General features: G+C 44.8%; 1 protein-coding gene across 1 annotated transcript in view; it reads left to right on the top strand.

Moving 5' to 3' along the window:
* Positions 1-18844: 18844 nt before the first annotated feature.
* The window catches only part of CELSR1 (cadherin EGF LAG seven-pass G-type receptor 1), a 169985-nt gene continuing 161219 nt past the window's right edge, over positions 18845-27610 (top strand). Inside the window, exon 1 of the mRNA XM_054178119.1 lies at positions 18845-21638. Coding sequence (XP_054034094.1) covers positions 18956-21638 — 2683 coding nt within the window. The 5' untranslated portion in view covers positions 18845-18955. The remainder of the gene's footprint in view (positions 21639-27610) is intronic.

Here is a 27610-nt window from a genome sequence, read left to right on the forward strand (position 1 = left end):
AAAAGCCTCCCACATATCCCTATAACAGAGCTAAGTACTTGCACATGGGTGGAAATCCAACATTACTGTGCAGAGCTGCCCTTCTCCTGTATTAGCATCTCCCCGTCTCTGTAACTGAGCACTCAACTGAGATTTAAGATGTAGATGTGTATTGTCTAAACCATACCAAGTATTATATCCTATGTCTTGATATGAGCCCAATCACTGTGTTCAGTAAGCTCCAATATGAAATCCTATGTAGATTCTCAAGTCATAATTAAGTGAGATTTCACTAACAATTGAATTTACTTTTAGCAAGGTGGGGAAAGTCCTTTTTCATCTTAAGAGACTCAGTACTCTCTTTCAAGTCAGCCAGCTAAGACACCTCCTCTGGGGTGCTGAGTCACATAACCTAAGATGGTAGCACCTTATTCTTACAGAAATAGTTGTGAGATCAATTGGCTTTTGAACTCTGAGCTGAAACAGTGCCTGTGCCATACTGACAAGTAGAGTCACTGAGACAGCCACAGGGAGAAAAGCCTTGGGCACAGATAATACACTCACCTGCAATCCAGTCCAAAGGCCTGACACTGAAGGACAATGTGCACAAAGCTCCTTCCAGTAGCTCCTGTATGAGCTGGCTTAAACCTGCTTCTGACAGTTATTTTCATTCTTTAAAATAAAGATAAGCTGTGGATATGGCAGAGCAGTATTTGGTATAAATCAGTTCATTGAAACTCAGCCAACTTGTGTCATGGCTGAAATTAAACTGAAAAGAATAAGTCATCCATCCCAAATATTTTATTTTTATTTCAGCAGTACTAAAGTAATTCAAATGATCACAGGTCTTGACAGAAAAGAAAACAGCTTCTATGCCAGAAAGCCTGCTCACAGGCACAGGGACAGGCTGGCGGGATGGCTGGGGTACGACAAGAAGCAATGCACCAAGGGACCCCGCCAGGCACCAAGGGACCCTGCCAGGCACCAAGGGAGCAAGAGGCAACCTGGCTCCCCTGACCTGCCCCATACTGACACTTTGCAATCTGCTCAGTCTTTGGCAGGTCCCAGTGCTGCCATATTGATGAGGCACAGCCTATGTGTGCACCAAGCTTGTGGCAAGAGGCTGTGACACTGCCATGTGCAGTCATTTGTGGGTGACTAGATAATGGAGCTTTATGCTTGGTCTGTCTGGCATAGAAAGCAGCCATTTTCTAGGCAAAGCTAGGCCAATAGGGTGTTCTTCGAGACTTCTACTCCCATATTATCATGGTGTGCAATAGCAGCAGGCTGTAGGCAGGACCCATGATCTTCCCAAGCACAGAGGTGAGGCAGACAGGTCAATAGCTTCCAGGGTCATGTTTTTTTAACCCTTTTTATAGGTGGGTGTAATACTTCACTTCTTGCAGTTTCCAGGGACTTCACCTCAGTTCCAGGACTTTTCAAATAGTATGGAGAGAGATGTTACAAATACATGAGCCAATTCCTTCAGAACTCAGGGATGCATCTCATTGGGTCCCGTAGAATTCTGTATGTTGAGGTTCCTCAGGTAGTCCTGAATTTGATCTTCCCTTATGGTGAGTGAGACTTTACCCCTCTGTTCCCTACCTAGTGGTCCACCGACTCGAGAGAAGGACAGAGCAAGATTGCCAGTGAAGACTGAGGCATTCCACATCTCTCCCTAAAACCAACATGATCTTACTACGCTGGGAGTTTGGGAGATTAGTAGCACTTAATTACACAGTTCTTTGAGTAGTATGAATCTTCCTTGTATGCAGGTTGGAAGAGTCACAAGCTAATGACAAATATTTGTTCTCTTTAATTATGTGTAGCAAGGGAGGACAGCCCAGCTCCTCCAGCTTTCCTCCTCCATCACTCTGACAGCTTCAACACCACCTGCTCTTAGAGAAAAGTGAGCACAGAAATAAAATCCACAGTGCTTTTTACATCAAGCATCACAGGCTTGTATTGTGAGAACATGCACTTTATTCATAAGTACCAGTAAGGAACTTGGGCACCCCAAAGGCATCAGTGACCTTCCTGATCATAGAATCATAGAATCATTTAGGTTGGAAAAGACCTTTAAGATCATCAAGTCCAACTGCAAACCTAACACTGCCAAGTCCAATATTAAACCATATCACTCAGTTCCACATCTCTTAAATAACCTCCAGAGATATGACTTAAACACTTCCCTGGGCAGATTGTTCCAGTCTTTGACAATCATTTCAGCAAAGAAATATTTCCAAATATTCAATCTAAACCTCCCCAGGTATAACATAGGGCCATTTCCTCTCATTCTATCACTTGCTACTTCAGAGAAGAGACCAACCCCCCACCTCTATACAAACTCCTTCCAGGTAGTTGTAGAGGGCAAGAAGATCTGCCCTCAGCCTCCTTTTCTTCAGACTGAAAAAAGCCAGTTCCTGCAGCTGCTCCTCACAAGACATGCTCTAGACCCTTAAAGGTGGTCTTTCTTGTAGTGAACACAGTATTCAAGGTGTGGCCTCATCAGTGCCAAGTACACTTCCCTAGTCCTGCTTACCACCCTATTCCTGATAAAAGCCAGGATGCTGTTGGTCTTCTTGGCCATCTGAACACATTTCTGGCTCATGTTCATCCAGCTGTCAATCAACACTTCAAGGTTTTTTTTCTACTGGGCAGCTTTCCATCCACTCTTTCCCAAGAGTTATTGAGACTGAAGTGCAGGACTGGGACTTAGCCTTGCTGAACCTCATGCAGGTGGCCTCAGCCAGGCTATCCAGATCCCTCTGTAGACCCTCCCTACTTTCAAGCAGATCAACACACCTGCCTAGCTTGGTGTCACCTGCAAACTTACTGAGGGTGCACTCAATCCCCTCATCCAGACCATTGATAAAGATATTAAAGACAACTGGCCCCAATACTGAGGCCTGGGTAGTATCACTTCTGACTAGCTGCCAACTGGATTTAACTCCATTCCCCACCACTCTTTGGGCCAGGCCATCCAGCCAGGATTTTTATCCAGCAAAGAAATCTTTCATGCTGTCTTTCACTTGCCTTTTAGAAGACCTACCCTTAGCAAACAGTTGACACGAAGCAGGGAAGTAATGTGTTATTTCTGGCCAATGAATGATTTCTAGATGTTTTGGAGGTCAGAAGTATCACTGTGGTTCTTCCAGCCAGACACAGAGAGAGGACCAGAGCTGTAACTGCTGTCAATTGTGAGACATTCCACAAGGTGAGGAAAAAGTCATACTTGACAGCTGCAAAATAACTACCTAATTCATTTATATGGCTCATTTGGACATCTATGGGAAGAATTTTGATACAGCTACACATAAAACAAATCTTACCAATAGCTGGCAGAAGGGCATCAGCCCCTTTGTTAAAGCATGATAATTTTTTGTGACCTGTGTGCTCTCTGGGCACAGAAAGTTCATTTGAACAGAAGCTGGACAGGGTTTATGCAACCTGATCCAGTGATAGATGTTCCTGTCTGTGGCAGGGGAGTAGATCTAGATGATCTTTGAAAGTCCCTTCCAACCTAATCCATTTTGTGATTCTAAGGGAGCGAAGGCATTTGTCACCTGCATCTCCATGCTGCTGACTTGGTGGCTACCAGCACAGGACCCTCACCTCTTGCTGTCACACTCAGGGGCTTAAAAATAGGGTTTCCACATTAACCTGCATTGCTGGGACATACCTAGTCTGGCCCCAGGCACATGTTGGTCCTTTCCCCTCACAGAGTCTGTTGTGTAATGGGGGTCCCAATCCACATGAGGGGGTTCACAGAGCTGCTGCAATGCAAATAATACAAGGTACAGCTGATACGTAAGGCCAGGAGAAGATTTATGTCTTTGAAAGATCAGGATGGATGCTGTTCCTCTACAGAGAATAGATGATGCATGTAAATTTTCTCCTGGGCAGCCTAATAACTCACATTAAAAAAAAGAAAAAAGAAAAAAAAAAAGCAAAAAAGCTTTTTTTAAGTAACCCCTGAAAACTCATGAAAAGACCACGAATATAATAGAGATACTGCTGTTCATATCTAGTACTTAATACCTTTGAGTTTGAGTGCGAAGATGTGGCACTTTAAACAACAACAACAACAAAAAGTCACTCTTTTCATAAAGCTAGATTTGAAAAGTCTGTGATTTAAAAAACTCTCCACAGGCAAATTATAAAGGTTTCCTACCAAAAAAAAAAAAAAAAAGAAAACAATCCCTCCTTCTAAAGAGCTTCACTCTTTTAGAGAATTAACACTTTACTCCACTGCTTTTGTCGTTGTCTCAAAAAGTAGAACAACTCTACCATGATTAATTTTTCGTGCCTTGAGTTGGAAGGGAAAATTAACATGTGTTTCATACCAATTGTCTGCAACAGTTTTCTAATTAACTAATTGACTACAGAGCTAATGAGATGCAAAATTAATTTTTATATTCGAATTTGGCCAGGCTTATTTTGAGAACTATAAACACAGATTGGCCAGGACATTTCAGGCGCTGTCAATCAGACGGCTGTTTTGGAAAACTGTTACGTTATGGCCTGGAAAGCTGTTTTGCAGTGGGGTTTGCCTCTACCTGGTGGCTGGAAGAAGAATTGCATGATGCCCAGTTTTTCTTTGGTGGGATGCAAGCAGTCTTTTTTGAATAGGAATATTCCAGTTCTGTGTCCAGTTCTGGACCCCTCAGTTTAAGAATGACATTGAGACATTTGAACATGTCCAGAGAAGGGCAACAACGCTAGGGAGAGGTCTTGAGCACAAGCCCTATGAGCAGAAGCCGAGGGAGCTGGGATTGTTTAGCCTGGAGAGGAGGAGGCTCAGGCGAGACCTCATTGCTCTCTACAACTAACTGAAAGGTGGTTGTAGCCAGGAAGGGGTTGGTCTCTTCTCTCTAGCAACCAGCACCAGAACAAGAGGACACAGTCTCAAGCTGCGCCAGGGGAAGTTGAGGCTCGAGGTGAGGAGAAAGTTCTTCACGGAGAGAGTCATTCGTCATTGGAATGTGCTGCCCAGGGAGGTGGTGGAGTCACCATCCCTGGAGATGTTCAAGAGGGGATTGGATGTGGCACTTGGTGCCATGGTCTAGTCATGAGGTCTGTGATGACAGGTTGGACTCAATGATCTTTGAGGTCTCTTCCAACCTTGGCGATACTGTGATACTGTGATAAATAGAAATATGAAAAACACTCTAAGCGATCAGGGACTGTCTAGGAACTTTTTTTTTTTCCCCCCTTTTTTTTTGGGGTGGGGGGTGGGGGGTGGGTGTTTGTGTTTGGGTTTTGGTGGTGGTGGTTTGCGGGGGGGGGTTGTTTTGTTTATTTCCCTTCATTCCACAGTTGAGTCAAGAACTACTGAAAGGGATTGGTGGTGTGGATAAGTGAATAAGTATGATACATTTGTTCAAGTTATCATCAGAAGTCATAGAACCATAGAATGTTAGGGGTTGGAAAGGACTTCCAGAGATCATCAAGTCCAACCCACCCCCTGCTGAAAGTGAGATCACCTGCCTTCAAAGTAGCTGGTAGTAGGATTAAGAAAGAGAGTTTTCATGTGAGCAAGCAATTGGCAAAATACAGGAATACACCGTCAATATTCACAGGGAAGGGTAGTCAGAGCTGGAGTCCTACACTTACATGTGCTGCAGCTGTTCTGAGAACCACTTTGTACAAAATCTGCAAAAGGTGAATAATAAACCTTTAGGGATAATGGGTAAAATCAGACAATGGTACACAGCTGTCCAAAACAAGGATGAAAGTTACTTCAGCAGCTTCAAAAGGGTTTTATAAAACCCAGAAATTGGATGATAAAGGTTTAAGGTGAAACCTGCAGATAAAAAGTAGATGAGTTTAAGTCAACCCATTAGCAACCCAGTTCTAATTTCCAATATACAGAGATACAGACTGATATTGCTTGGTGAGCTCAGCCTAAGAGACGCTGAACACCAGATGCCATGGCCACTTCATCTGTGGGCATTGTCCTCACTACCTGGCCAGCGTCTGGCAGAACAATAAGACAGGTGTGTATGTCTTCCAGATATGCTGGAATGTGTCATAAAATCTCTTGCAATGACAATGCTAGCAACAGTAGCAGAGTGGCAATCCAGCCCAAGCAAGGAAGCTGCTCTTAGATCTTCCAGCAGGTAAGTCAGCTGCGATTATTGCATCCCAGTGTATCTCACTTAGCAAAACTGTCAATGTATGTCAGGAATCTAAATGAACAGTGCTAGTGAGGCCTGCTGTGGAGGTATACCGAGCACTGTGTGCATTTAATGTGCTAGGTACATCTGATCTAGAACCGTAGCACTGCAAACTCATGCCCCAAAGCATGACAGGACTCACACCCCAGAGGAGAGGGAAAAAACCACAGAAAAATGCTTGATTAGGAGCCATGTCTCTTAGATCACTTCTGCATGGCCACAGAAAACCTCTGCGTCCATACCTAGGTGATGAAGTGCAGGGACAGGGCAGACACCGGCCAGTTCTTCAGGAACTTTCTGGTTTCACTGGCTTGGAACAGACTGGCTACAAACTACTGACAACCATCCTGAGAAATTCAGTACCAGGTAGGAAGCCTGACAAGATGTGAGATTATTGACATTTTCCAGTTTGTATCCACTTTCTATTGTAGCATTATATCTCAATAAGTCCTAAGAGAGACTGGTTGCAGATGGGGCTAGAAGAGAAGGAATGCTAATCGATGATCCCTCCTGGCAGTCTCACCCCTCTCTTCTGTTCTGCTTCAGCAATTCAACTTGCTCCATCTTTTTGGCCTCTTTTATCCTGCCCCTTGTCTGCTGTTCACTGTCCTGTTTTGAGTCACAGAATCACAGATGATTGAGTTCAGGAAGGACTTCGTGAAGTCAGCTCATCCAATTACTCAGGCTCATGGCCAAATGGCTTTTGAGTATCTCCAAGGACAGATACTGCACAACCTTCCTGGGCAACATGTGCCAGTTCTTGGTCATTCTCACAGTGAAGAAGTGTTTCCTTGATACTCAGAGGGAAACTCCTGTGTTTCAGTTTGTCCCCATTGCTTCTGGTCCTGTCACTGCTCACCAGAGGAAAGAGCCTGGTTCCAGCTTCTTTGCACACTCCTTTCAGATGTTTGTATTTGTTTATACACTTGAGACACCACCCTGTTGAGCCTTCACTTTTCTGGGTTGACCAGTCCCAGCTCTCTCAGCCGTTCCTCACGGGAAAGATGTTACAGCTACTTCATCACCTCCATGGCCATTTGCTGGGTTGTCTCCAGTATGTCCATGTCTCTGCTGTACTGGGGAGCCCATAACTGGACCCAGCACCCCAGGTGTGGCCTCATTGGTTTGGAGAAGAGGGGAAGAATTACCTCCCTCAGCCTGCTGGCAACATTTTGCCTAATGCAGTGCAGAATACTGACAGCTTGTTTTGCAATGTGGACATATCACTGACTCAGTAGTCCTGGCATTGACCCAGGCCCTGTGTACAGCAGGCCAAATTCTGCTTTCAGCTATCCCCATGATTTAAGATGATTTTCTAAATGAGAATAAATTTGGCTCCACTACCTAGGTTATTATAACAGGGAAGGTAGAGAAGCAGAGATTTTGCTCTGAGCACATTCATGGCAGACACATTAAGTATTGTGGTTTGGCTGAAAAGACTCTCACAACCTCATAAAACCCAAACTACTGCTCACAAGAAGTAGCAAGGAAAATATGGGAAAGAAACACTCTAGAAAGTAATGAGCAGAAAGCCTGATAAGCACCATGAGGGACAAGGAACAAAATGCCACAGAACTCACCTGAGAAGAGTGGTTTCATTGAACTCTTACAGCCAACAAGTTCCTACCTAATGGGTTAGCAAGGTAGAACCACTTTTGCACTTCAGAAAAATGCTGCCTTAAGACTGAACAAACCATCAAATCAAAAGTTACAGTATGTGAGAAAAGCAAGGCCTTTCCAAGAGAGCTATATGGCTGTACAATGGATAGAGATCATGGATTCAGACAGGGAGTAACTTTGGTTTAGTAGAATAAGATGCAGATACAAAGCAAAAAGCCATCAGCATCATTACTATTCTCAGAAGTTCTGGGTATATGAACATACAGGTGGGTGAAAGAGTGAAGGGAGAATAGGAAAACCCACTGTTCCAAACAAGAAGACTTGAAGGCTTCTGTGGTAGGTTGAGAGAGGGCCTAGCTCTCCCTCCTCCACAGAGTAAGAAACCACAGCTAACTCAGTCGAAGAGCAAAAGCTATATATTTACAAGCATATATGGAAAGCAGGTTATATATAACACAATATATACAGGTATTTACAATATATACACAGAAATACACAGCAAAGGCAAATAACACAACAAAAATCCCTCCCTCAGGGAGGGATCCCCTCTTTGGAACCCCCTCTCTCCCCCCCTTACCTCCCTTTTTCCCCAAAAAGGGGTTAGAGAGAGAGAAAGGCAAGTTACTAAGGAAAAGAGTTGTTAGCAAGCTTCAAAAGCCCATGCAGGATTAGTGTTTGCTTATCTGAAGGCCAAGTCCAGCAGTTCGCAGAAGAAGCAGGCAGGGAGAACAGGCTGAAACACCAAACTCCCCCAACTCCCAAACCGAACTGAACTGAGGAAAAAATTTTCCAACCGCTTCACAATCTAAAGCTGAATTTTTGTTTATCAACCAATGAAATTCGTTTAGAATATCAGAATGTTTTGGTTCTAGTACCAAAAACATTAGCCAGTGTGTTCCAGCAGTGTTTGTTCTTAAAGGCACAGCCTCAAACGACCACAGCTTCCCTTCATATCTTTTCCCAAGAAGAAACCCTGCAGCACTCAGTGATATCCACTCATGTGAAGTCCAGCATCCCACCACTACACCTCGTGACCTAGGACCTTTCTTTGCCACTGCTTCTCCTGACAGCATGGTTTGCTGGTTAAAAGTTTTAGAATAAAACTATTTCACCTATCTTTTTCATCAGTGGCAGTGGCAGCTGCAGGAATGTTTTTAGTTCTGAGTCTCTCAGAAACCTCATAGTTCAGAAAACATCTCATTTCTGCACTGTGGGTGGAAATGGAGATTAGTGCTTTTTAATGTTAACAGCAATACTCCCTGCATGAGTAACACAGTTGATGGTGGGAGTCCCAGTGTTTCATCCATGGTCTGCAAAACCCAAGGGCGCCCTGCATTCTCCTAATGTGACATGGCAGAAGGTGCAACTAATTGCAGAGACAGTAGCGAGGGATGATGCTACACACTCTAGTAGGAATGATTAGAGATATTCCCAGAAGATTATTTTTTTTCACCTGAAACAATACATTGTGCCTCTGAGGACAAAGAAATCATCAAGACAGCATTTAGAGCTGTAGGTCAGTCCTGGAGAAGCAGGCAGGGTGTTTTAAGTGCTGTTTTGACTCCGGACAGAGCTCTGTGCTGTTCACCCAGGAACTATTGCTGTGGCAATAGTGACAGTGAGATTTGAAACCAGTCAGTTCCTGTCATTACAGAGAAAATCATCCTGGCGGCAGTGGTAGGAATGGAGTACAAACCTGACAGCCTAATGACCTTCCCACTCCCCAGTCAGTGTAACCGGTGATTATTTTTGTCCTTTTTCCTGACTACAGCTTCCAGGCTAGACTAACCAAAGATAAGGGTGTTTCAGGGGATGTCAGGCAGATTAAGAAATGACCCCTGGCTGTACCCATGAAAGAAAATGGGTCCCCTTGTTTCCACGTGGCACATCCTCCCACGATGGCGCTGCCAGTAAGACTGCTGTGCACAGAGAGTCTCCAGTCACTGCAAATAGGCTTGACCAATTTTACTTAAAAAGCAGAATTTGGACTGTTTCCCATGTTATAATTACATATATATAAATATAATGATAATTATGCTACCTAACTGAGACCTCAGCACACAAAGCTGACAAGTGATGACAACTACATTCATTAAGAGTGCAGATGTTCTTCCTCTCTTTTATGAAACAATATTGAGTGATCCCTGAAGAAATCCTGCAATCAGAGACTTGATCTGCTAATAAGTGGTGAGCCTGGTAATGACTGCTGGAGAGACAGGACAATCCATCCCCTCCAGGAAGAGCCTTGGTGCTATACAGCTAGTAAGGAAGCAGAAAAGTGGGCACTTAAGACATTGGATTTTGAAAATGGAATGTATTTCTTGCATTTAGAGTGAAACCTAGCTTTTCACTGTGTTTAGACAGGAAAATAAATCAGGGCAGAGGCTGTTCTTTGTCACAGAAAGCAACTAGTACAGCATGGTATGCACCCAGAGAAAATCTCTTTTCTCTTTCCTGACATACACAGGGTAGACCCATCCAAATTTATCACTAGACATGGTCCCAGGGCTGTGCTAAGCCCAGCCTGGCATGGGCTGACCAAAGGAATGAGAAGACACAGGCAACAGCTCAACTTCAACGCATGGCAGTTGTACAACATGCTGGTCCTGCAACAGCACATGGGCCTGAACCCCCTGGATGTCTGCGGGAGAATGTGGTGTCTCTGCACAGATTCATAGAATGGTTTGGGTTGGAAGGGGGCATCCAGGGATCACCTAGTTCTGACACCCCTGCCATGGGCAAGGACAAGTTCCAGCAGACCAGAGTGCTCAAGGCCTTATCCAACCTGGCCAGGGATGAGGCAGTTTAGTGTCCTTCTTATGCTGGGGGCACCAGAACTGGACAAAATACTCCAGCTGGGATCTCACAAGAGCAGAGTAGAGGGGGAGAATCTCCTCCCTTGTCCTTTTGGTCACACTTCTTTTGAAGCAGCCCAGGATGAGGTTGGCCTTCTGGGCTGCAAGTATACATTGCTGGCTCATGTTGACTTTTTCATCAATTGACACTCCCAGGTCCTTATCCTCAAGGCTGATCTCAAGCCACTCCTCACCCAGACTGTATTTCTGCTTGGGATTGCCACAACCCAGGTGTAGGACCTTGCATTTGGCCTTGTTGAACTTAATGATGTTGGCTTGGGCCCACTTCTCAAACCCATCCAAGTCCCTCTGGATGACATCCCTTCCCTCCAGTGCAAACCAGACCACACAGTTTGCTGTCATCCACAAACTTGCTGAGGGTGCACTCAATCCCACTGTCCATATTGCTGACAAAGATGTTAAACAGCACTGGTCACAGTACCTGTCCTGAGTGAGCAAGAGCCTAAACTGGGGCCCATCACAGTCTTGCTGATACTTTTCAAAGTGATTAAGTATACCAGTTTTTCAAATGTTTTCTATTTCTTCACATTCAGAGTTGCCAAGCCCCAGGGATGACAACAAACACTCAGAAATATGTTATGAAGTACATCTACGAGGGAAAAAAATAACTGTTCCTAACCCTTCCATGAAAAGATGAGATGAGATTTTGGTGCATGGTGTGCTTCCAAATCAAGACTAGAAATGAAAACTGCATTCCATCAAACTCTACAGGAAATAACAATATGAAACAGGAGAAAATAGCAATAGCTGTAATACTTCATCTGCAAAAAATACAGTGATTAAGAGAGATGCTGAACACCTACATAACCTTCTCAGTATTTTTGCTGAGACAGCCACAGAGCCTCAATTCTTACCATTATCTAAACAACCTGTTATGCTGACTTCATATTCCCAAGTTAAGCATTTCAGTTGACATTCTTATTTTTCTAACAAGTTAACTTATCTCGTACCTGCATGTGTTTCATTACAGCTGTGTGCTTCCTCCCCTGAGAGTCTGAAATACTTTGTCTTTGTATGTAATTGAACTTACTGAACACTTTAGACCAAAGTCATGATGTCCTTACTTTCATTTTGCCTTCATGCCTGTCTGTAAGAAACTATTTGAATACTGTTTTATAAGCAGTTTGCTCAATGGTTTTCCTGCTCAAGGGTTGCTGTGTCTGAGCAGCCCCCAGCAAACTCATGGAAAACTGTCAACAAAGTCCCATTGCAGGGAAAGAGCTCAATAGGAAGGTGACTGAGTATGTAGGTGTTAAAAAAATAAATAGTCAGGATTGTTGACTCTAATGACATCAAATCTGACTGGCTTTTAGAATTGTGAAGAAGAATCTTGTAGTGTGGAGTGAACAGGCAATGTAATGGCAGATGATGCTGATAAGCATAAAGTAATGGAGATTAGAGGAAGAAACCCAGTCCTGTATGTAAACCATAACAAGTTCAGAAAATATTTGTAGCTCCAGAAAAAATATTTTTGATGCATTAAAATTCCTGGAAAGTAATGTTTTAGTACTAAATGTGTGTCAAAAGAATACAGAGAGCTTCAGAATTACTAGGAGAGAAACTGCAGCAGAATGTAGTCTTAATGTATAAAACATTCAGGTGTAGTTACAAAAGAGCAGTTCCTGACAGTGATACAAGAACATTTTCCCCTACTCCCATTTAAATGCAGAGTGTCCCTATCCCATGATCATTCTGTGCAGTCCTGAAGAAGCTTGCTCCACAGCCAGAAACTTCTCTATGAGTACTTGAATTCTACTACTCAATCTACGTATCTTTCACAGCACCTCCTTGCTCCTCATGTTCTTGTACCACCATCACTAACTGCTCCTTGGTGACTACATCTGGACGTTTATGATGCATTGCTAGGATGGGCAGTCTCAGGCCTGGCCAGCTGAGACTAGCCCAGCAGAGGGAGGGGGAAGAAGGAGCCCTGGGGGTTTTGGATGCACCCTCAGGTGGGGATGGGATCTTTCTTTGTCACTGCGCTTTGGGTTCTCTGTAACATTCACTGCTTTCTATTTAAACTTTCATCACTTTTGCAATCCGTTTGCCTGAGTCGTTATTTCTGCCTGTGGTGGGGAGGAGACCTGACCCAAACCATTACACCAGGCCGCTTCAGTCCCTAACCTGTCTCAGCCAAACTAGAGCTATCCATCTTTTGGACTAATTTCTTGTTAATTAGTCCCTAACCACCTGATTAAACAGAAGCTGGAAAAGCAAGGAAACCTGTACTGCTGCACCTTTATTTTGATGGACTGACAGCAAACTTGCAAACTCACCTGAATCTCTTGGGCATAGCTGTGAGGTGATTTTTAAATCTCTTTGTACAGCCTAGGGTGAGACCCTGTGAGAAAGGGCAAATCCTGCAAAACAAAAGGTAATTTCCAAGGGTTAGTTTCTCAGTCATTACCTCTGTTAATCTGTAAGACATATATTACAGAAAGTCACAGGAATCTATAGACCTGGGCTTTCTACTCTGCTTACTGGAACTGGATTATTAGTCTCAGCCTTTGTATACTATCTTGTTACTGAAATTGTTGCAGGGTTTGTTAGTTTGTAGAACTACATTTCCGAGGCATTAGCCTCTAGGTCACTTTTGCCATAAATAAAAGTCAAGCCATATTCAGCTTTTATTTGGCCACTGTGCAAGTTTTGGAAATGAAATTTGGTTTATATGTGTAGTTGCATGTTGTAACTAGTACAGCCTTTAGCTAAAGTAAGTGAGGAGGGGAAAAAATTACTCAAACCAATTTAGAGTGAGGAAATTCACAAGCAGTGTTTGAGAAGGGTGGAGCTGAGCTCCTTAGGGTAAATTATAAATGGATGGTATTAAGTCTAAGGAAATAAACAAGTTCCAACACTGAATTGCTGCTACCTCCACCAAGGATTTTAAAAAAAGCAACAATATGATTGGCTACAACAAACTTGGTGTCTTAGAGCTCTGAGTTGTTTCTTCTCTTTCTGCAAAAGAGAAGCTACATACAGCCAAGAAGTCTTAAACATCATTTCTGCAATAAGGATCCCAGTATTTTGGAATCTATTCTTTGCTTTAAGAATACTAAATGTTGTCAATAAAACCCATGTGATTCCTGCAATAGGTGAACATTCAAGTTTCACCTTATGGAGCTCAAAGTAATTCAACTCATATAAAACATGAAAAAAACCCCAAACATTACTTTTGCTCATTTGAGTTTTCTTGGGCTTGATACGGAACTGATTCATATGGTAAATGGAAGTCCAAACACCTATCACAGAGCAACTTATTAACATGTTTCCTTTCTGTGGTGACTGGAGAAATTATCTAATATTCTGGGTTTAACCAGTATGAATTTGTTAGAATGGCAACGAGACTCAGCTCTGGTCCTCAGACTAATTTGCACACTGCTTTAGGTAGATGAAGACCCTGTCTGCAGTGTCCAGCCCCAGAGAATCAGGGACAAGTCAACTGGCAGCAGCCCAGAGCTCCAAGCTGCCTCCTACCATGGACTCACCCTCAAAACTAAGGAATTCCTCTTAGCTTGCCTCTGTCTTTTTCATTAGTCTTTGTCTGGAATTGATCACTGCTGATACATAATTTCAGACAATGAAGACACCTAGCCTTGAGGGTAGGATGCAACAGCAACCAGCACAGGGAGACTAAAAATTAGCAAGTTATTTAGTTATTTGTTGGGTTTTGATTTTGGTTTTGGTTTTGTTGTTGTTGTTTTGTTTGGTTGGGTTTTCTGTTGGTTTGGTGCTGGGTTGGTTTGTTTGGGTTTTTTTTGGGGGGGGGGATTGTATGTTATTGGGTGGGGGGTTTTGTGGGGTTGGTTGGGGGTTTTTTTGTGTCTAGTATGTTATCAGTTTATTTGAAATCATGGAGAATAAATAATGTTCCACTCCAGAACCTAGTTTTGTCCACTTCTAATGTGAAGCAAAAAAAAGTGGTTTCTTTTTAGGTGCTGGAAGATTGGAATGTTAAAGTGTGGTTAAAGGCCACTTTATTGCTACCTGTTGTGGTTTCTTAGATTATTTTCTCAAAGCATTACTATAGCAAGAATAGATCACTGGTGCCTGTGTGAAGTAAATAAATGCAGTTATGAAGACATGTTAAACATATCAATTTATGTTAACTCTATGTATATAGAGATCCTGTACAAGACAAAGTTTGTGTTACATGGATGCCTAAATCTGAGAATAATTTTTCTTCTCCTGCATAGCCTCCTCCAAGCAAGAGTTTAGAAGACACAACCACTGGCTGGTGGGGACATATTGCATATCACTTTTTTGCAACATGTTTCACAAATCCTATGGAAAAAAAAAAAGCTTTTCATCACTCTTCTAGGGTAAAAAAAAAAAAGTTAACTATTTGTAACACAGTATTACTGAATGTGACTTTTCAAGTATTTCCTCAAGTACTAGTGAGCAAAGATGAGAATATCTCCATCTCCTTCCAGAGAACCACCTCCTCTGCAGGGATGTGTGTTGCACTGAATCACTTAATTCCCAAACATTAAAAATGTGATTCGATCTAGATGCAGGCAACCCCACCACTGTGTTCCTCTTCCTCAGGGCTACAAAACTCACCACAGAGTTTCAATTAAGAAATGAGTCTTGGTCTTTTCCCTGGTCTTGTAAACTTCATGTTTTAAGAAAATCCCTTAAAGATGAATTTTTTTTTTAGAGCTGAGCACTGAACAGAGATGAGTAGCAATGGCATCTTTTTTTATTATCCCCCCCCAGATTCTCAGCTTTGATTTAAATTCACTTTGAAAGGAAATGTGAAATACTTCACTCCCAGACAAGTTGAAACACAGCATTTCTGAAATGTGAAATGAATATGTCATTGATTGGAACTAAGGAAACAAAGGGTCAGGCAAAACCTCACCCGCTTGCATATTTTTGTGAATGTCACGGTAATGTCAGTGTGATTTCTTCTGCAGGAAACAGCAGCTTATACCAGAAAATCTGCACAGTCAGATCCAAAAGTATTTGATTTTCTTAGAAGGATTGGTGGTCACTGAAAATGCACCAGTTAAAACATGAGACAGACGTAATTCTATTTTTTCTCCCTGCCTTGAGTTACCAGTCATTCAGTTTTCCATTGCCTTCTCCAACTCTTCTGGACCCACAGAAGCAGCAGCAGAAATGGATCTCATGACCCTTGACCTCTGACCAGCAGTGACACCCGTTTCATAACAGAGCAATGTGGGAACAGGCACAAGACAATTGGCCATCTCTTGAATATGATTTGAGTTGCCAACATGTTAACCCACTCCTTTCACTAGGGCTACAAGTTGGCCTTCAATAGTATTTTCACCATTTTGCATTGAAATCTATTTTTACAGTAGAATTATATGATAAGTGGTATGACTCATGAAAGGAACAACAGGGCTTATAGAGTTAACAAGAATACAGTGGGACACATCAGATAAACAACATGGAATTAACTGAAAACAGAGGGAAAGTTATACAAACAGGAATCAGGGGGTGATTTAGTGTCATTACGCACATAACTGATTTCATATAGGAGCTTTTACACTATCTTCCTTTTCCCATTTCATGATGGATTTTGCCTCATGGCAATAAAATGGAAAGAAAAAAGTTTAAACTGTCTTTTCTTGTGAATCTATTTTATCCTGGATCTCACTTTTTTAAAGCCATAGAAGAAGATCATTTTGTAGCAAAAACTTATTCTTCAAAATGTGGCTATTAAGCATCACAGAAAACACAGAAGAGAGAAGTAAGAAAAGTTAGGACTTAAACTAGAGAATTCTTGTGTAGATTCCAAGTGAGTATTGATATGATTTAAACCAGAGTGAGCCACTTGATTTCTAGAGTACAAACCAGACCCACTCAAATTTAATAAAGGGGAGGTAACATTTAATATTTTTAACCTGTTTCTTTTCTCTTCCTTTTCATGAACTATCAATTTCACCAGAGGATCTGAAAAGCCATCTTAGTTTCTAAATTCCTTTGTAAAAACATAAACTAATTGAATAGAGCTGAATCAGATAAACATCTTCTAAAATGGTAATTTATAAAGCTTTTTTTAATCTTGACAGATGTGTTGGCAATAATTCAGGTGGAATTTTTTCCCCATGCAATACTGCAGTTCCCGGGGTGAAAGCAGTTGAAAGAATTTGCACTTTTTTCACAGTGTTCTTGTGAGCACTGAAGATCCTGAACTGACAGCAACAGATTGCTCTGGAAGTTGCCTTCCATTCCCTACAAGGCACAACGTTTAGCAAAAATCCAGTCGGCAATATTTGGCGGCTTATTGCTTGCCACTCCCTGCTCTTCTTCCAACGTAAAGCTCTTGTACACCAAATCTATAGATTAGCATCAGTATTTGCCACAGGTGTCACGACGAGCACCAGTTAGGTATCCCAAGCTTTCCTTCCCGGGCAGCTTCACCCTCGGCTCCACACAGGCCTGCTGAGGGGCCACGTCCTTCCCGCCGTACCCACAAGGGGACACTGCAGCCGCGGGGATGAGGACTCAGCATCGGCGCAGCGCTTCAAAGCAACCATCACACACCAAAACCCAAAACAAAACAAAATTAAAAAAAAACCCAAACCAAAACAAAACAACAACAAAAAAAAAAGAAGTAGAACTATGTAAAGCATTTTAGCATAAATCCGTAGAACTGACATTTTAATCACCAGTGCAACATTTACATGCAGGGTTTGGCTTTGCTTCTTCCCACAAAATACTTAAGTTTGCATTTTGTATATTATTATTTGCAACTGCCCCGAAGAAATCTTTAATTCAAGGTTCCAGATCCTACCTGCACTTTTTCATAGTGTATAGCAAAGCGTGAGATTGGTAGCAAAGCCTGCGCTGCGGTACATGGCCTTCCCTACGTATGTCAGGCAGATAATACTCGGTTTGCCCTGGAAAAGTAGTTATCTTTTTCTTTTAACTCCATACGCAGAATTAAATATAAATAAATAAATAAAGCACATAAACTATGGTCTGGACGACGGGTCTGAGACAACAGGTGCTACTCTTCGGGGAAGTGGTTACGAGACCAGCGCCTTCCCGCGGAGCCATCGCCCGTCCGAGGGCCGTTTCGGTCGGCGGCAGCGGGGCCGCAGTAGCGGTACCTGCCCCGCCTGCCGCTCGCTCAGCTTACACCCAGCGCAGCCTCCAGGCCGGTGCGAGCAGCGATCCCGGCTGCCTGGGAACGGGGACGAGACCAGCCGCTGTGAGGCGCCGGGTGCCGGAGCTGGAGCCCCGCGGGGCCGGACCCGCCCTGGCCCCCGCCGCCGCCGCCGCCGCCCGGGAGGGGCCGGCGGAAACCCCGCCCCGGGCAGCGCCCGCCGAGCTCCGCGCTGCCTGTGCCGCTGAACGCCGCTGAGGAAACGAGCGGAGCGGGACAGCAGGGACGGGACGGGACAGGACGGGACGGGGCGGCTCTGCCGCGTCGTGCAACCACGCGGGACCGCGCTGCCGTGAGCCGGCCCCACCGCGGAGGGACACTTCGTGGTTTTGGTTGTTTTTTTTGGTTGGTGTTTCGTTGGGGTTTTTTTTTGAAGGAGAGGAGCAGCAGGTTTATGGTAATCACTCTCTCGGGAGCGGCAGTGGAAGGAGGAGGAGAGGAGCCATTTTGAACTCACTTCAAAGTTTAAGGTGGAAAAGTTGGAGCTCTCCAGCCCTCTGCCCGGCGACGGTGCGCGGGTCTCTGGGCCGGCGACGCCGGGGTGGCGAGGGAGGGGGCTAAGCCGGCGGCTGATGGATGAGGGCGGGCGGGCAGCCCGACGGGTGGATGGATTGTACGGCAGCCCTCTGCTCGGCATCGCTGCCCGCTGAGCTCTGGAGATGCTGCGGCTGTCCGCCGCTGCCTGCCTGTCCTGGGCCGCGCTGCTCTGCGCCCTGGCGCCGGCGGGCGGCGGGGAGCTGCGACCGCCTCGCACCGCTCCGCTCCTCCACCTGCCCCCGGGGGCTGTGGGGCGCCGCGCCGCCGAGCCGCCGGCCTTACCGCCTGCCGGGCGCCTGAGGGCAGCGGGCGCCGCTCTGCGCCGCGCTCAGCCCGCCGAGACCCGTGTGCCCCGCGGCTGCGGACCCTGCCCGCGGCGCGCCCGGCAGCGGTCGGCCTCCGAGCCCCGAGGAGCCTCCGCTGGCTGCGCCACTCCGCCGGCGGAGGAGGGCAGCGGGAGGCGAGGAGTGCGGCGGCCGCGGAGCCTCAACAGCCCACCGCAGTTCCAGCTGCCAAGCTACCAGGTTTCCATCCCTGAGAACGAACCTGCCGGTACGGCAGTCATCGTGCTGCGGGCCCAGGACCCCGACGAGGGGGAAGCCGGCCGGCTTGCTTACTCCATGGAGGCGCTCTTCGACGAGCGCTCCAACGACTACTTCTCCATCGACGCGGAGACGGGCAGCGTGGTCACCACCCGCAGCCTCGACCGGGAGACGAAGGACACCCACGTGCTGAAGGTGACCGCCTCCGACCACGGCTCCCCGCGCCGCCGCTCAGCTACCACCTACCTGACAGTGACCGTGAGTGACACCAACGACCACGAGCCAGTGTTTGAGCAGCCCGAGTACAAGGAAAGCATCCGTGAGAATCTGGAGGTGGGTTACGAGGTGCTGACCATTCGTGCCACAGATGGTGATGCCCCAGCCAATGCAAACATGCTTTACCGTCTGCTGGAGCCAGGAGCTGGTGATGGGGTCTTTGAGATTGACCCACGCTCTGGGGTTGTGAGGACCCGAGCCCCAGTGGACCGCGAAGAAGTCTCTGAATACCACCTAGTGGTGGAAGCCAATGACCAAGGCAAGGATCCAGGACCACGCAGTGCCACGGCTATGGTACACATTACTGTTGAGGATGAGAATGACAACTACCCTCAGTTCAGTGAAAAGCGCTACTTAGTCCAGGTGCCAGAGGATGCCCCAGTGAACAGCCAGATATTGCAGGTGCAGGCCACAGATCAGGACCGGGGCAGCAATGCCCAGGTGCACTACAGCATTGTGAGCGGTAACCTGAAAGGCCAGTTCTACATCCACTCTTTCTCTGGCGCCATTGACTTGATCAACCCTCTGGATTATGAGACTATTCGGGAATACACACTCCGGATCAAAGCCCAGGATGGGGGCAGGCCTCCTTTGATAAACTCCAGTGGCATGGTGTCAGTGCAGGTTGTGGACGTGAATGACAATGCCCCCATTTTTGTGAGTACTCCCTTCCAGGCCACAGTGCTGGAAAACGTTCCTCTGGGCTACTCAGTGCTGCACATCCAGGCTGTAGATGCTGATTCTGGGGAGAATGCCCGTCTGGAGTACAAACTCATAGAGATGGCACCATCCACTGGAGGTACCCCTGTAGCAGGTGACTCTGGGTTCCCTTTTCAGATCAACAACAGCACAGGGTGGATCACAGTGGCTGCAGAGCTGGACCGAGAGACTGTGGAGAACTATCACTTTGGGGTGGAGGCCAGGGACCATGGTGTGCCAGTCATGACCTCCTCAGCCAGTGTGTCCATCACTGTCCTGGACGTGAATGACAACAATCCGACCTTCACAGAGAAGGTGTACCACCTCAGACTGAACGAGGATGCAGCTGTGGGCAGCAGTGTCCTGACTTTGACTGCAGTGGACAGGGACGTTAATAGTGTTGTGACTTATCAGATCACCAGTGGTAACACCAGGAATCGCTTTGCCATCACCAGTCAGAGTGGAGGGGGCCTGATCACACTGGCCTTGCCCCTGGATTACAAGCAGGAAAGGCAGTATGTGCTCACAGTCACTGCCTCTGATGGCACTCGCTTTGACACTGTCCAGGTTTTCATCAATGTTACAGATGCCAACACACACCGCCCAGTGTTCCAGAGCTCCCACTACACAGTAAGTGTCAGTGAGGACAAGCCCATTGGTACCTCTATTGTCACCATCAGTGCCACTGATGAAGACACAGGAGAGAATGCAAGAATCACTTATATTTTGGACGATAACATCCCTCAGTTCCGCATTGACCCAGACACAGGCACCATCACCACCCTGATGGAGCTGGATTATGAGGACCAGGCCTCCTACACGCTGGCCATTACCGCTCATGACAATGGCATCCCCCAGAAATCAGATACCACCTACGTCGAGATCCTCATCCTGGATGCTAATGACAACGCACCACACTTCCTGCGTGACCGCTACCAGGGCTCAGTTTTTGAGGATGTGCCACTCTCCACCAGTGTACTGCAGCTGTCTGCAACTGACCGTGACTCAGGCCTCAATGGCCGTCTCCTTTACACATTCCAAGGTGGTGACGATGGAGATGGAGACTTCTACATTGAACCCACTTCTGGAGTGATACGCACACTGCGCAAACTGGACCGTGAGAACGTGGCTGTCTACAGCCTTCGGGCCTTTGCTGTGGACAGGGGCAGCCCACCACTGAAAGCCTCTGTGGATATCCAAGTGACAGTGCTGGACATCAATGATAACCCCCCTGTCTTTGAGAAGGATGAATTTGACATCTTTGTGGAGGAGAACAGCCCTGTGGGCTCTATTGTGGCAAGGATCAGTGCAGCTGATCCTGATGAGGGGACCAATGCACAGATCATGTACCAGATTGTAGAGGGGAACATACCTGAGGTCTTCCAATTAGACTTGCTCAATGGAGACCTCACAGCCCTAATGGACCTGGATTACGAGAGCCGGACAGAGTATGTAATTGTGGTGCAGGCCACTTCAGCCCCTCTTGTGAGCCGGGCAACAGTGCACATCCGCCTCCTGGACCAGAATGATAATCCACCTGTGCTGGAGGATTTCCAGATCCTCTTCAATAACTATGTGACCAATAAGTCCAACAGCTTCCCCTCTGGTGTGATTGGAAAGATCCCAGCTCATGATCCTGATGTATCTGACAGCTTGGCCTACACCTTTGTGCAAGGCAATGAATTAAACTTGCTTCTCTTAGACTCTGCCACTGGGGAACTCAAACTCAGTCGTGATCTGGACAACAACAGACCCCTGGAAGCCCTTATGAAAGTGTCAGTCTCAGGTAAGCAAGTGTTTGAGGTTCATAAAGCGTGTAATTCTGCTCCTCAGGTCAGTATAGGGGCATGGGCAGAAACAGCCCACCGTGCAGTTCAGGTGCAGCTTTCAGTTGCCTTGAACAGCAATTTATCTGTAAAATTTTGGAAGAGGATCCACAAAAATGTATCAAGCCTGTGTGTTGTGGGTTGAAGTGGTGCAGTAAATGTAGATTACAAAGTGTTTAGTAAATGTAGATCACAAGGGTAAATAAATACAAGTGTGCGTGGAAGGGTACGTACGCCCTCAATTGAGGTGGTACTTTGGCTGAAGCTTTTTGATGTGGTTGCATAAGGGTAGTAAGTGATGTAAGTTGTGAAGATGTAGGGAATGCACACGTCCATAATGCTGGCTCCCCTCCCTCTTCTTATCCTCTCTCTCTCTCTTTTTTTTTTTTTTTTTTTTTTTTAGAGAAGAGTTGGATTTTGGTATCTTTGCTTTTTTATTAGCTGCAAGACATGCTCATTCCCTTCCACATACTGGGAGATTTGGCTAGTGGATCCTTAGATCTCAGACTAGACCTCTGCTGGTGTGCCCTGGGTGGGTGTGTGCTGGTTTGCATCGTTGGCTTGTGTGTTTCTGTGGGAAATGGCAATTCTGAAAACAGTGAGTTATGGCTGTGTAATAGATGTGTAGCACAGCTAATTACACTGGAATTGCTGTAGTAGCACTAGGGGCACATACTGGCCAAATGCAGCCCCAAAAATCAGAGCTGTTGTGGGGAGGGTGGGGAACAGAGAGGGAGGGCTGCTGTATCATGAACTTCCTCAGAGAATTTATTTTGGTGTGTATGAAGATTGTTCAATATCATCTAATATATACTTTTACATGAGTGTTTTAGTACTCTCAGGTTATTACTATTTTTCTGTTCAGTTGCTTGTTTATTGTGGAATTACTTTTTATGCCTCTGATTGTGGCATCAATCATGCAATGAGTAATTTCCTCTGCAGGTGCCACTTTATAAAGTTTACTGTGGACTCGATCCCATACTTCTGTTGACTTTGAAACGTTTAACCAGATAAATTCATTGCTGCCTCTCTGCAACCTAAAACTAACGTTTGTACTTTTTCTGCAAAGAAATAGCTGAAAGTATAGGTACATAAAATGACAGTTTGTGAGGTGCTTGTTTTCAGACGGTTGTATTAAAAAAGCAATAATCAAAGTGTGGTGTAACAGTGGCAGTGCTTGTTTCACTGTATGCAGTCATGGCATGCAGCAAGGGCCTTGGGGGAATGAGCTGTGCACTCCCTTGTGTTTGCAGGCCTGAGGGCTTTTTTTTCTTCAGGAAAATGAAGGTGATATTAACTGAGATGACTGAATTTACTGTGGTATATCATCTGACAATCCACTCTTGATTCTCCCAGGAGCTGGGGGGCAGCTAATGTGGTAAGGTAACTCATAAATGCTGGTACCATGTCCTGTGAGGACTTGAAGAAAAAACGAACAGTTGGCTTGTGACCCTAAAGAAAAACATTTGGATTAAGGTGATTGCATGGTCACTGTCTGACTGAAGCAGTAGCTCTTTATCTGGTAGCAGAAGATAAGAACTCATCTTGTAGCACAAAGCTTGGCAAACTTGTTTCGTTTACTAGATGAAGAGTGTGTTCAGAACAGAAAAATAGATGGCGTGAACTACTCCTTAATCTAATGATTTATGCGGTTTAAGTGAAAATGAAATCTCAGGTAGGAATGAAGACCTTTTGTTTTCTTAAGTAACAGGAGCTTGATAATTTTCATATTTGGTGAAGGTGTGAACTTTGAAAGTGCTGTGATGTTGGTTTGGAATTTAAAAATCATTTTGACAAGTACCAAACTCTATTTGACATTAATTTGGAGAAATTTGCTGTTTGGAAATTGAAAGAGGAGAGTTTGGCAATGTGTGATCAGTCCAGGAAAGTCTCACCTGCCTGCTTTCTCTGATTTATCTGATGTAGTCTTTGAAAAACAAAAGCGGAGAAGAAGCTCAGACAGAAGTACTCCACAGCGTTATCTCTAAGTCTTGCAAAATACTTACAAATCATCTGCTAAAATGACCTGCCAGTTAACTAAAAAACGTGTCTATGTAGTAGCCATTAACCTCTCAACCCAGACAAACACAAATTCCAGCCCTACTCACAGCTGTTCCTCAGGTCAGGGAAAGATTGGAGCACTTTATGCACTTGGGAATTTGATCTATATGCAAGTCGGAAGTAACACTGTTACTATAAAAATCTTATTCCCGTTTAGCAATATGTTGTGCCGTGGATACATGTGGGTATGTGTGATTCTGGTGAGGAGCCACACTACTCTTGAATTACATTGAGACTTTGATACTTGGCTAAACCCAGGATACTTTTGTTTGATTTGGGGATTACTCAAACAAGCATGGTAACTTCTGCATGTAACCAGAACTTTAGGTTGATTAGGCAAATGGAGATAATCAGTTTCAGAAAACCTGAGAATGGCACACTTGGCATTTAAAACTTACTCTTAACAGTGTAGACATCATCAGAAGTTGGGTGGCCGGTGGGCAGCTCTGGGCAGGCTCAGTGCATGTGTTGCTCTGCCTTTGTCCTGGTGCTGCAGTACTTGCTCAGCTGTGCTCCCGGCAGCCCATCAGGAACCCACCCAAGCGGAGGAGGCAGGAATGTGGGTGGTGTGGATATTAGCATTTTGCTTTGGACTGGGAGGGAGCTTTTGAAGTCAATCTCTTTTGAAGTGAGCCTCTCTTGGGTCCTCCTCTGCCCGTGCCTGTCGTGCAGAGCGTCTGAGTGAACAAACTGGACCTCTTTCGGGTGAAATAAATCCAGGTATGCTTCAGGAGTCCTTTAAAAGACACATTCTCCATCTGTAGATACAATGGAAGAAGGCAGATCTTGGCCTTACATTCCCTGCATATTTTGTCATTATGTTTCTATTGCTTTTAATAACTGGGGTGAAACCTGTACCCTGCTGCCCTTGCTTTCTGTTGGAGTAGGATTTTATTGTGGGTTTCTGAAAGAGGTGGTCCAGGGTAGATCAGTCTGCAATTTCTTTGTGTTACTAATAAATATATGGCTTAAATTGAGAGGATTGTTAAAAACTATTACTTTTTGTCCACACTGATGTTCACAATACTATTAAAGTAGGATTCATTTGGTCAAAAAATTAGTTAAACATTGCCTGAGTCACATTGCATTTGCCTGTGTTAAACATTATACCACAGTCCCCACCGGTGCTTGGGGGAAGGCTGTTACTAGCCTCAACTTTGCACTGGGTATCACATTGCAAATGCTGCTGGCACCTGTTTGATTGTGCTGCCACAAGTAGTCCCACTTATCAGCAACAGCTCAATGGGATACAACTGATGTGTGTACAAACTCCTTTGTGAGCCCAGCCTAATTCACCAGTGCAGACAAAACCCAGCTACAGCTTTGGAGTGGTCCAGATAAATGTGAAATGTTGTTATGCAGCATACAATATACAATTTTGGAAGGGTGTGCTCCTCAAGCGGTGGTGGATAGACACCCAAGCATTTTTGTGGCCATGCAAGCTCAAGTATCGTCTTTTACATTTCCTGGGCTTTTAATCTCCGGTGTCATTCAGTGAGGTTATTGACTATCAGCAAATGCAAATGAAGATAGAGTTCGTTTGAGTTGCAGTAAACTTTTGAGATTTTTACTTAAGGCTTGGTAAAGGATCTTCATTATTATTGTAATTTAAAAGTCATTATGCTAATGATCTTGGATCTCCAGCTCTGTGCCCACTCCATACAAATGTAACAGAAGATGCTCTTCTGATAAAAGTAGGGCCACAGCTGTGCCTGAGATGCAAGACATTGGGGGGTTATTTGTGAAGAATTGAGATTAAAGGAAAAAAAAATCTTGACTGAAGAGGCATTTCTGTAAGCACAGTGGAACCTTTGGGTGTGGAGAGTGACCATGGGGTGACCGCTCAGGATGCAGGCTGGGTGCCTTGGGGGCAGTGTGGTGTTCCCTTCCCTCATGCCTCTGCCTTTGAGCAGGACAGATAGAACTCCTGGGGCCTTCTGAGTTTTGAGGTTCAGATCCTCAGAGTGATTTTTTTTTTCAGGAGTGATGCATCTGGCTGCCTGCAAGAATTTATTTTCAAGGTCAGCATCGCCATGGTCCTTCTCCTTGGGAAAGGCGTTTCCCCAGGCAGCTGTGATGGGATTCCTGTAACTTTACACCATTAAGAGATGGTGAAAATGAGTGGGTGGAGGTTCCCCCCCCTCCCCCTTCTCTCTCTCTCCCTCCCTCCCTCCCTCCTTCTGGGTAGGAGGAGGTGTGTTAGCCTGTAGTGTGGCTCCAGGGCATTCCCAGGGACCTTGAGCACTTGCACTTCACACATGCATCCTACACTAAGGCATTCTGTGATTGCTAAAATAGGAATTCAAGAGTAGTGACCATCCTTTTAAAATTCGGGTAGGTCTTGGATGTGGTGTGGCTACTTATATTGCATCCATAAAGATTCAGTATTCTAACTGGTCGGTAGGTGAACTGTAGTTTAGATGTGTGTCTCCAGCCTTCAGGAATGTGACTTCCCTTCTTCAGCTCTATAACTTGTTCCAGGTGATAGAGTTGTGGCTGGCTTGTAACTTTCCTCTGGGCACCTTTCCATGTCATCCCTGGATTTTATAGGAGTGGTGTGTTTTCATTTCAAGAGACAGGAAAATGTCTATAGCTATGAGAGGAAAGTATTTAGTGGAAGACTGACTGACAAAATATGTTTTAGCTGAGATAAAATATGCCTTCTGCATACAAATAAAATGAGGAGTGACCTGCAAATCAAGCAGGTTCTTTGCTAAAATAGTGATTTCTATTAATAAAACCCAAGAAATGTTTACCACAGCACACTTTAAAAAATAGATTTTTTTTATCTCAGATAAAAGCTATTTTGTCAGTCAGCTCCTTTCTGAAAATGCTGCTATCCATCTCCAAAAATGTTTCTATCTCCTTGTTTCTGCGTACAGTGCAGGCTGCACACTCCCAGTTTTTGTTGCCCAGTGTTTAGACCATTTCTACTTTAGTATGTCTCAGTGGTTGAAGTGTATGGAGATGGCACTTCTTAACCTCATCCCACGAAGTGTAACTTTGTATCATAAATACTGGAAGTCACAATCAGTTCCTGGAGGGTGGGGAAAACCTCCAACCCCAACAAACCTGTGTATGAAAGCCATACATAACCCCAAAGTCAGCTGTTTAAAAACCCAAGGTGTATTTATAGTTGTGGCATCTTGTTTTCTGTAAAAGCTGTTGGGATTGTCTTGATTGAGAGGGTCTGAGAAATGGTTTATTGAGGCTGCAGGGGTTTGGGGCTGATTTGGTGCACAATTCTCAGTGTACTGATAATTTTATTCCCTAAATATTGATGCTCTTTCTCAGTGATTTCGAGGAAAGAGGGCGACTAGGATAACAAGGGCAAGGTATAAGAAGAATGGGCCTGAATATGTGAGAGGGAGAAACATAGTCTTGGCTTCACTTGATATCAAGTCTCTAGGGAAAGAAACTAGAGGTGTGATGATGAGATTACCTGGAGAACATATTTTCCTCTATTTTCAAATGATTTGTGACTAGAGAGATAGTTGTAATAACCAAGTCCTAATTGGATTAGTAGTTAATTGGTTTATATTTTTTATTATTTTTTAAGCTTCAAAGAATATTAATTAATTTGGTTTCCTGGTGCATTCCCCTGTCATGGTTTGCTTCCTCCACAGAAGTCACTGAAGTGCTCTTACTTCAGACTTGCGCACTGGGAAGAAACCTCTTTTGTTCTGTTGTTCTGATCACATTTCCTTACAGTTCAGAATCGGTTTAGACCAGGGTTGCAGAGCCTGCTGCAAACTGCCAAACACAGAATAAACATTGAATTGTTGTCAAGGGTAACAGCCAAAGAAGCCTTTGTTTCAAATACAGGAACAGTTTTCTAGGTTTGATGTTAAGAGGGTAGTAAACCTGCAGT

The sequence above is a fragment of the Dryobates pubescens genome, chromosome Z, assembly GCF_014839835.1.
Source record: "Dryobates pubescens isolate bDryPub1 chromosome Z, bDryPub1.pri, whole genome shotgun sequence".
NCBI classification, from domain to species: domain Eukaryota; kingdom Metazoa; phylum Chordata; class Aves; order Piciformes; family Picidae; genus Dryobates; species Dryobates pubescens.